At 32.1% G+C, this 10,799-nt stretch overlaps 2 protein-coding genes across 2 annotated transcripts; one reads left to right on the plus strand and one right to left on the minus strand.

The window, feature by feature from the left end:
* The first annotated feature begins 4,095 nt into the window (after nt 1-4,095).
* LOC125865600 (probable serine/threonine-protein kinase PBL11) lies at nt 4,096-7,755 on the plus strand. Its single transcript, XM_049545801.1, has 6 exons — nt 4,096-4,650; nt 5,160-5,485; nt 6,019-6,154; nt 6,266-6,408; nt 6,545-6,668; nt 6,991-7,755. Exons 1-6 carry the CDS (start codon nt 4,593-4,595, stop codon nt 7,443-7,445), a joined length of 1,242 nt encoding a protein of 413 aa, XP_049401758.1. The 5' UTR covers nt 4,096-4,592; the 3' UTR covers nt 7,446-7,755.
* A 767-nt stretch (nt 7,756-8,522) lies between these two features.
* On the minus strand, nt 8,523-9,935 carry LOC125865602 (expansin-A3-like). The gene is made up of 3 exons (XM_049545803.1): nt 9,788-9,935; nt 9,211-9,526; nt 8,523-8,832 (listed from the first exon to the last, which is right to left on the minus strand). The coding sequence occupies exons 1-3, from the start codon at nt 9,933-9,935 to the stop codon at nt 8,523-8,525; spliced, it is 774 nt and encodes a 257-aa protein (XP_049401760.1).
* Nucleotides 9,936-10,799: the final 864 nt, after the last annotated feature.

Raw genomic sequence — 10,799 nt, forward strand, 5'->3', positions numbered from 1 at the left:
TTTGACTTTTTTAGCCTTTTGGAAGGCCAACAACTTTGCTACTTGTAACCATTTTCCACTAACATGAACAATAAAACAAACATAGTTTTGTTTAATCATAAAGTTTAATTCCAAAATTTAGATTTAAAAAATAAAGTTTTTGAAGTTGAGATTTTTAAATTGAAGTTTGTTTGGAAATTATTTTATTTAACATTAAAAAAGTTAACGTTTTATGAATGAAAGTCTCAAAAATTAAAATCAATTTTAAAATTTAAATTATTTTTGAAGGCGTATTATCAAATCTGATTCAAATAAATATTTGAAGAAGAATTTTTAAAATCTGATCTAAAAGTGATAGTCAAGTGTTGGCTTAATTGTGAATATGTGTGATATATTACTAATGAAAGGTCATTTCTTAGGGTGTGTTGTGATTGATTTTAATTTATTATTTTATTTTTAATAGCGATTTTGACTTTAATTGTGTTTGTGTAATGTATTCAATGGCAAAAAAACTTAACCGTCATTGAAAAATGTGAAAATGCACCATGCATGTAGTTACTAATACATCAATAAGCTCTCTAAATCTTGGGCGGAACACTTTATATTCAAGCGAGTTAATATGAAATAGTGTCGGAAATAAATTTGAAATTTGAAATTTAAAATTTATAAAATTTTATATCAACTTTAAGTAAATATTATAACAATAATAAGGTGTTCACATACAATTTTTAATAAGCTTTTAGTTAAATTATAGAAGTTATACAAAAATTATTGAATCTATATATATGAACCCGTAAGAAATGTATTAATTTCGCTCCTCAACTATACATGAATATATGTCCTGTGTCCATATACATCCGATATTATCTAGAGATCATACGTCGACCATAAGGTTTCAAGACACTTCTTTTTTTTCCTTATTATTAATAAATAAAGAAAAACACAATTTGTCATTTAAAATAAAAAATATTATTTTAGTTTTTTTGTCGTGGAGAAGAAATATTCTATTCATAGTATTTGGCTGTGTTTTTTTTTAAATTTGATGTCCGATATTTTTATTGGGGTCCAATTATTTTGAATTCACTTTGTATAAGATCTTATTTGGAGGAAAACATTCTCGATAAAAAAAGTTATATTCAAAATTGAAACTTGATACTCTAATTAAAGAAGGTTAGCTCCATTATTATATTGTCAGTGTAGTTGTCAAAAACCTATCGCTGTTTTGCTTTATGTGCCATCTACTCCATTTATTAGGTTACTAATAGACAATTAAATTGGTTGGTCTATTTCTGTCTCAAAAATAATGAGATCGTTTGAAAGGAGGAATTAGGAAAAATAATTTCAACATCAAGCTTTATATTAAATATAATATAATACCGTATTTAGTTGAAGGGTCTAGAAAATATTTTTTATACAATATACATGTATTACACCAATAAAAAGATTAAATACAAGGATATGTCCTTTAAGTAATAAATATCCTTAAATAATATATCTTGTATTATTATTCATTGCATAACAATTACATATACATAACAATTTATTCGTTATTAATCAACACATGAGTTTTTAAATATGCATTATAAGCTACTCATAACTATTATATGAGCCTAATGGTGAAATGTTTGTATTAATTTAAGGCCTAACTCATCGGTAGCCATATAAAGTTGATATAAATTTTCAGTTGCACACCTTAAGTAGGCTTTATTCATTTTAAACACCTTAAGTAGGGGCCGTTGTGTCATATTGACACTTTTTTGACAAATAGCTAAATATATAAGATGTGTGTATTACACTACACTCGCCGTTGACGTGTCAAAGTAGCGAATTAAATAATGACATGTGACATATATATAAAAAATAATTATTAAAAAAATATATTATGAATAAAAAAATATTTTTAAAGTAATTAATTAATTTTAAAACTATTTAATTAAAAATTACCTTTCAATAAAGAAGAAAAAGGGAAAAAAAATCTACTAACACCTTTCTTTTTCTCCTTCACCATTTTCATCTTTCACCATTTCCATATCTCCTCCTCCTCTAACCACTATTACCTTGATGCCTTCTTCTTCAAATTTGAAGATTATCATTACGACCATCTCTTTTTTCAAATCTATCTATTATAACCAATTTGGGTCATAAGCAAAATACCCACAATCCAACTATCATATTATTACCATCTCTTCAATCCTTCAAATTTGTCCTCTCTTTTTTTTCAATCACCTTCATCATTGAAACTGCTCGTTTTGAAAGTTTCAAAGTACCCAAAAAAATTTATCCATGATAAAATTAGATCTATTTATGAATTTACTTGAAATGGGTTCTTCAAAATAGAAAAAGTTAAAAGCTTTGAGAAGTAGAAAATTAGTATTTCAAAAATTGAATCTGAAAAAATAACTTAAATAGAGAGAGATGAAAATAGACCAACGAACATTTGAGGGATTTGGCGAACTTTCCAACAATGGAACTATGGGAAAAATTAGATGGAGAAATTTGATATCATGAAGAAGATATATGATCTAGACATATTTTGGTCCTTTCTTAAATTTCCACATCAAGAAATGATAAAGAGAGGAGAAAGTTGAATATACAATGGTGGCAAGGTGGTGGTATATGGTGGAGGAAGTGTGGGAAAGAGAGAAGGAAGAAATAAAAAAATCATAAAAACTATGTTTTNATGGAAAAAATTAGATGGAGAAATTTGATATCATGAAGAAGATATATGCTCTAGACATATTTTGGTCCTTTCTTAAATTTCCACATCAAGAAATGACAAAGAGAGGAGAAAGTTGAATATGCAATGGTGGCAAGGTGGGTGGTATATGGTGGAGGAAGTGTGGGAAAGAGAGAAGGAAGAAGAAAGAAAAAAATCATAAATTATGTTTTTCACGCGCTCAAAGTAAGTGTAGCACACATAATATGTCAATTCAACAAAAAGTATCAAAATGACATAATAGGACTCTACTTAAAGTTTCTAAAATGAACATCGTCCAATTGAGGTGTCTATGTAAAATTTGATGCCAACTTTAAGGAGCCATCGATGAATTTGCGTTTTTTTTTTTAACATACTATTTTTGGTACAAAACAAATTCTTCAATGAGTATTTGTACTAAAAATTGTTTTTGCTGCAAAACAAAAATTTCCAATAATAACTCATCTTCAATATATATAAGGTTAGGGTGAACACAAATTAAGATAGAAAATTAATAGGTATAACAGAGCATCATACCGCTAATTAGTAGTCACAGGATCACTCATCCGGTTTTTAATTGTTGCTTCTTGTATTTTATTTATCGTATTATTTTGTTGTATTGTACATAATTCTTTGTCATACTTTTAATAATATTTTGTTATAACTCCTTCAAAGTTGATATTTATTCTTCCACATTGTTTTGAACTACTCTCTATGTCTCAATTTATGTGACATTTTTTATTTTTCGAGAGTCAAACAATTTAAGTTTTATCGAAAATTTGCGCACGAAATCTTTTTGAAATGAAATTTATTTATTTGTTAATTATGTAAAAAGTAGTATAAGTCACAATAATTGATAATTCAAAATGTTTAAAAGATCTATAGAAAATTTATGGTCAAAGACAGACGTGTTTGAATCTAGAAATCCAAAAAGTGTCACATAAAATGAAACGAAGGGAATATCTTTTTCCTAGAGTAATGAATCTATCAGATATAATTTGTTTACCTTAAGATTTGTATACACTCTATTCTTCAGATCTCAGTGATATTATTGTTATACAAGTAACTGTAACTATATTACTCCATTAACTAACTTATTATAATATGTCAATTTATATTGATGAAATAATATTATTTTTTCATGATTAGAACATACTTAAATTCATAACTTGAATGATTACCAGACATAAAGAGCACATTTGTTTATAGAAACTGTGGAACCAAGCAAGGCATTTGCTTTGAAGGCCTTAAACTATATTAATTAAAGCCATAATCATTTCCTAAATATGCCTTGCTTAATTAGCGAGAATCTAGCAACACAGAGACAAAAATCCAACAGCTAAGCAACAACAGATAAAGTTGAAACTAAGTTAAGCCATTAACAATCTTTTGATTTGATTAAGTAGTTAATCCCCAGTTTAATTTTTCAGTCTCTTTTGGTTGCTTGTAATCTGTGCTGCTACTAGTAGAGACACAGAACCTACAAAGCAAGTCAACCAACCATCTAATCTATGGCTTTTTCAGTTTTCACCAACAAAAAGTCCAAAAAAAACTTCAAAAGTACCATAGAGAATCAAGAAAAGCAATAAAAGCCCTTTTTCCCTCTTGTCCTTTTACTTCCAACTTTCTTGTCATAATTTTTTTCATTCATAGGCAAGTGGGGTTAAACAATTACAGCCCTGTTCATCAGAAAGTTTCAATCTTTTTCTTTTATCTCCAAAGTTACTGTCATTTCATGATGTAGAGGAAGATTCTTGGGTTCACACTAGATCTGGGTTTCAATGAACTTTTGGGGTTTGTATTGAAGTAACAACTGGTGTTAATCTGTGCATATAATGATGAAAACTTGAGTTTTGCAGTTTGTCTGGTGGCTAGTGGAGCTAAAAAAGATTGACTTTTTGGGTTTTTTTTTGCTCTAATGGGGATTTGTCTGAGTAACCAAATCAAGGCTGAGACAACATTTTACACTGTTTCAGGTATACTAAGTTCACTATCTTTTTGTATAATTTATTTTTGAAAGGTATGATATGATTTGTTAGCTCTAGTTATATATTGAGTGTTTTGGTGAGTTCAAGTATTTGCTTGCTTAAAAAATTGAAGAATAAAAAAAAAAGGAAAGTACCCTAAAGCTGCAGAGGATTATTGTCACCAGCCCCTCACTCACCCCCTAAAAGGGGGTGGGGTTAGGGTGGGGTGGGGGTCATTGCAGGGGAGAAGGAGAAGAAATAGACCAAATATGGTTTCTGGTCAGTGTAAGGTTTTGTGGGTGACTAATGTATTGTCTATCATGTATTTGTTAATTGCAACGAAAGTTAAATTTGTGTGTTTCAAAGAGTAGTAATATTACCTTTTGAAAGGTTTCTGTTTTATGTAGGAAATTTGCTTGGTATGTGGAGATTAGTAGTAATTGTTTTCTACTGTTGGATGAACATCTTGATTCTTTTGCTTACTGTCTTTTGTTTGCATTGTAAATGGATTCTTTTAGGGTTGGATTCAAGAAATGTCAGTGGAAATGGTACCGATATTAGTAATTCAAATAGCAAACACTCATCAGCTTCCGTACCCCCGACTCCTCGGAGTGAGGGTGAGATCTTGCAGTCATCCAACTTGAGGAGCTTCACTTTCAGTGAACTCCGATCTGCAACTAGAAATTTCCGTCCTGACAGTGTAGTAGGAGAAGGAGGTTTTGGCTCGGTTTTCAAAGGGTGGGTCGACGAGCATACTCTTGCAGCATCAAAGCCTGGCACAGGGATTGTGATAGCTGTGAAAAAGTTAAACCAAGAAGGGTGGCAGGGGCACAGAGAATGGCTGGTGAGTTGAAGCTTTGTTCTACTTGGAATTGCTCCGCAACTGGAGTTAATTTTTTTAAAAGACATTGTTGATACTGTGAAATTATTGTTCCGTAGGCTTATCTGCATATTTGTTACTCCCTTGTTTCAATTTGTTTGTCTGGTTTTGATTTAACAAGTTTAAGAAAGTAAAAAAGACTTTTGAATTTTGTGGTCTTAAGATTAAATATATGTTGAATGTACCAAAATATCATTTAATCTCGTGGTCTTAAATATGTCAAGTGTGAAGTTGAAATTAAAGAGTTTCAAAAAGGGAAAGAAACATTCTTTTTAAACTGATAAAAAAAGGAAAGTAAGATAAACAAATTGGAACGAAGGGAGTATTGGATTCTGCTGGGTAACCTCATTTGTAGATTTGGGGAAAGAAACAAATATCGTGATGAATAGGATGACTTGATTTGCATCTAGGTCAGTGCTTATATAGCATTTTGCTACAAATGAATGCCATTTATTATAAGCAGCGTACCTTATGTTCTCGACCATACAAATTTGCAGGCTGAGATAAACTATCTTGGGCAACTGCACCATCCAAATCTTGTAAATTTGATCGGTTATTGCTTAGAGGAAGATCACAGGCTCTTGGTCTATGAGTTTATGCCTAAGGGTAGCATGGAGAATCATCTATTTAGGAGTGAGTTCAGTATTACTTTTATATTCTTCCACCTGTGTAATTACTTACGGTACATATGAACAAGCGTGTGGAGTCCTAGATGATATATGTGGTTTTGTTTATTTGAGTCAGGAGGTTCATACTACCAACCACTTTCTTGGAGCCTTCGTATGAAAGTTGCACTTGGTGCTGCAAGGGGCCTTGCGTTTCTTCATAATGCTGAAACAAAAGTTATTTACAGGGACTTCAAGACTTCAAATATTCTGCTGGACTCGGTATGTGAATATCATCTCAAAGGGTCACTTTACAGTTTGCACTGTCCCGTCGCCTTGAAACATGGGTTATGTCGAAGTCTTTCATATTTTCAGATACTTGGTTTTTTGTACTCAATTTTACGGTCTACATTGACAGGACTACAATGCCAAGCTTTCTGATTTTGGGTTGGCCAGAGATGGTCCCATAGGTGATCAGAGCCACGTGTCTACTCGGGTTATGGGAACTTATGGATATGCTGCTCCAGAGTATCTATCCACAGGTTTGTCTGCATGCTGCCCAATTCAATTTTCAAGTTCACAATCTGATGGTACTTTTTATTTTCTTTTAACACGGCTTAGTCTACAGACGATGAACTTCATGTGTACATTCTCATATACTCATCTCGTCCTGTTTATTGTATCTGGACACCGAGTTCTTATGATTATACGAGGACTATTAGAACAGATGAACGTGATTCTTTTATAAATTAAAATTTAGTTTGAATTGAATGAAACGCTTATGTTTTGTTTCACCTTTTAAATAGTTAAATGTGTATAAGAATGTTCATGCTCTGAGCTGATAACTTTTCTCTTTTATGGAAGGCCATCTTACTGCCAAGAGTGATGTATACAGCTTCGGGGTAGTTCTACTAGAAATTCTATCCGGTAAGAAAGCAATAGACAAGAATCGACCCATGGGGGAACATAGTCTTGTTGATTGGGCAAAACCTTATTTGACCAATAAACGTAGAGTTTTCCGTGTTCTAGACGCCCGTCTTGAAGGACAATATTCACTTAGTCATGCCTTAAAGGTTGCTATCCTGTCTCTTCAATGCATATCGATGGACCCCAAGTCAAGGCCAACAATGGACGAAGTAGTAACAGCTCTAGAACAGCTTCAGCAGTCCAAGGATGTAGCAAAAAATGATAAGAAAGTCCGGCAGGTAAATCAGCATAGTCGATCAAGCTTTGCGCTCAAGAAGTCCTGCAAAAGCAGCACGGAAGAGACTCCCGCGAAATCCAAGTACCCAAGACCTTCACTTTCACTTCTTTCCTAGAAAGAGGAAAGTAAGTTTTTGGTGTGCCAGTTACTAGTACTCTTTTGTTCAAGAACTTCTGGCATATAACTAAGAAAATGTCTTCAACAAGGATGTACAGCTTGTCCTCTTTTTTTTTTTGTGTTTTAGTTTGTTGGATACTGTTTGAACAATAGATTTATGTGTGTTCAGTTTATTAGTTATGTAAGTTAACCTACTATTAGAGTTCTAATTACTACAACAACATCCCCGTGTAATCCCATGAGTGTCGTCTGAGAAGGGCAGAGTATATGTAGACCTTATCCCTACCTTGAGAGGTACAAATGTTTTTGTTGTTTTTGATAGACCCTTGGCTTGAGAAATTAGTGTTCTATTTGAATCTTGATATTTCTTCATGTTTTATGTATTATTGTTCTTGAAATGGAGACGAAGGATTACAGTTATCAGTGTAACAAGAAAATATTGAATCTATAGTCAAAATAGCCAACAGAATTTAGGACTTTTTGAATGGTTGAAATTCTTACAATTGCACAAGACATTTTTAGACAATGATGATAGTATCTTTGGTTAGCTTTAGTCCAACAATTGATATCATAGTCAATGATTTAGCAAGACGAATATAAAATATTGTCGTACACAGTAATTAATTACTTAAATCAGCCTCCTCACTCACCAACATATAATCACTCCAGAAATAAATTAAAACATCGCCAAATATATATCTAAAAAAATTATAAGAGACAAAATGTTATATTCATAGACAATATATAATTATTCCCATTACATTAAATAGAATTGCGGGCTACATTTTCTGCGACCACCACATCAACATCTTACACATCATCACTAAAAACAAAAAAAGTATTCTGAATTGCACGTGGAATGAGCACAACTTTGAGCTCATGCGATTTTGATTCTTTTGTACGAAAGAAATCAAGGATCGTTACAAAATATAAAACGAAAATAAACTAATTCCACATATACCTATAATTTATCCCATTAAAAAAGAGAAAAAATTGAAGGTAGGGGAAAATGGTATACTAATAAGTATATAGTATGTAGTAATTTATTTCTTTTCAATTTGTGGGGTAATTTTATTTAAACTCGATAATTTTTGCCTTGATAGGTCTGGCCAAACTGCCAATTAGAAGGTGCCACGTTGTATGAGGTAACATAGCGACGGTCACTTGTTTTGACTTTAAATGAAAGTGCTTGACCAGTTAGCAAAGCATTGGATTGCCAATTTTGCCCCCAGTTTCGACTCATAATTATCCATTTAGTTTTAGTACCTTTGACTTGAACTTGCTGGATGTCACCAGCGCCTGCCACGTTAGTCACTATGATCATGTTGAAGTAATTGAAACCGTTGATTGTGAATCTTATTCCTTCTTGTTTCTTGCATGGAACCCTATTATTTCAAACAAAATGATATATTATGCTATCAGGTTAATCAAAAGATATTTATAGATATCACGTATAAAATTATTGATTCTAAAACTATAATAATATGAAGAAAGATAAAATTATTTCAATTCGAAAACATCGTCCCTTCTTTAAAGAGAGAGACGTACATTTTATTCACATTTTCATTTAATGATTAGATCAAGCCACGATTGATCGAAGCAAGGAGTTCTAAGGGAAAGATTCATAATATAAAAAAGATTAATAAATCAACCCTTTTGAGTTACGTTTTACGTAAGAATATTTTATACTATAATTGAATCTTATTTATAATAGTAGATTAATAATTATCATTTTTATTAGATTATCAATTATTACGACTAACCTTCGATAGGTAACTGGGACGATGCCGGCTCGATACTGCGCAATTTTGAGGAACACAGGCATGGAAAGGTCGAAATGGGGCCGGGGCGGGTTGCACCAACCTCCATTATCATTTGGCAAAGCGTAATTTGGCGGGCAGAAATTTGTACCCGTTACGAAAATGGATGGGTTACCCGGGTTGCACCATTTTTCATCAGTGCATTTTATTTCAAAACAAGCACCACAGCTTAGTCCACTATTAAAAAGTACTGTGCTTAGTGCTGCATTATTCACTCCGTATCCTGTGCTGTACAAATTTCCATATCCACATGCACCACCTGATGGTAAAATATATTTATACGTAAACCTTCTTAAAATATAAAATTTACAAATTTTTTTTTTAAAAAAAAAATTGCTTACGCTATCAGGTCACCAAAAATATATATAGTTGGTTATAAAAGTGCAAACCATATAGGTATAAATAGATTGATCAATCTAACACGCTCTTCAATAAGCAATTATATTCTAGATTAAAGGTGAATGAACTTATGTTTAAATTTTTTGAATTTGTTATTGTATAAAATGAATAAAATACGTACCCATGGTTCCAGAGGCATCAGAGCCACCATAGAAGGTGGCATGAGCGTTCTGCCAAGGGCCAGCGGTGTAAACACCGCGGACCTTTGAATCGACGGTTGTCAAGAAAGAGAGGAGGGAAGCAATGCAAAGCATCCAAGTTATAGCCATTTGTTTGAATAGAAATGTGGAGAAAATGCTAATAGGGCAATCTTGGGTGACAATGGATCGATATAGTAGTAAGGAGGAAAATGGAGGTACTTAATAACAAGTGCATGGCTCGTCATTAATGAGTTACTATTTTTTTATTTAATAATATATTGTATAGTATTATTTTTTTATGTCAGTAACGTAGAGTAGCAATATTTATCATGGCTTATGGAGTAAGAAGGAAAATACTACAATATGTGGTATTCATTACAAGTATACATGTGAGTTGCATGTGGTGGTGAGGATACCTAGCTTTGGGCACATGGTAATGTTAATGAAATTAAAGTTTTGGTATGGAGGAGGACGATAATGTTTTTCAAGCTTTTCATGTTTGATTAGGTGAAATATAGGGAAAATAAGTTTTATAAGTAGCATTTCATATGGATTGTGTCTTTTTCAGCCTCCATCAATACACCTCATTTTCACTCCACTCCCGTATAGTGTGATCCCCCTGCCCTGCTCTCCCTCTCACAATATTTATCTAGATTATATGCAAATACTTTTAGAATAATATTTTTTTACTTGCATATCGAACCCCAAAAAAAATCACTTATTTCCTATCGTACCAAACACACACCCTAAAAATTAAACGAAGCTATGAATTTAGAATTTGCTAGCTACAAGCTTAATTATAGGCTAAAATATTTTGCACTTCTTTATTATAATAATATATACTAGTGTCGTAGCTGAAGCTAACTACAATGATTTATTTTTTTATTGCGTACTAACGAGGTTTAATATCCCTAGTGTTTTTACTATAATTAGACGTGCTAAGAAATTGTTAATCGAAATGTAACTGATTACTTCTCACCAATATTTTCTTAA

This window comes from Solanum stenotomum, chromosome 5 (assembly GCF_019186545.1).
Source record: "Solanum stenotomum isolate F172 chromosome 5, ASM1918654v1, whole genome shotgun sequence".
Lineage (NCBI taxonomy): Eukaryota > Viridiplantae > Streptophyta > Magnoliopsida > Solanales > Solanaceae > Solanum > Solanum stenotomum.

Excerpts from the sequence above, each read along its gene's own strand:
- LOC125865600 (XM_049545801.1), top strand. The coding sequence starts at position 4,593 with ATGGGGATTTGTCTGAGTAACCAAATCAAGGCTGAGACAACATTTTAC. Across the intron at positions 4,651-5,159 it reads AACATTTTACACTGTTTCAG|GGTTGGATTCAAGAAATGTC; the intron begins GTATACTAAGTT and ends GGATTCTTTTAG. Across the intron at positions 6,669-6,990 it reads TCCAGAGTATCTATCCACAG|GCCATCTTACTGCCAAGAGT; the intron begins GTTTGTCTGCAT and ends CTTTTATGGAAG.
- LOC125865602 (XM_049545803.1), bottom strand. The coding sequence starts at position 9,935 with ATGGCTATAACTTGGATGCTTTGCATTGCTTCCCTCCTCTCTTTCTTG. Across the intron at positions 9,527-9,787 it reads TGATGCCTCTGGAACCATGG|GTGGTGCATGTGGATATGGA; the intron begins GTACGTATTTTA and ends TTTTACCATCAG. Across the intron at positions 8,833-9,210 it reads GTCCCAGTTACCTATCGAAG|GGTTCCATGCAAGAAACAAG; the intron begins GTTAGTCGTAAT and ends TTGAAATAATAG.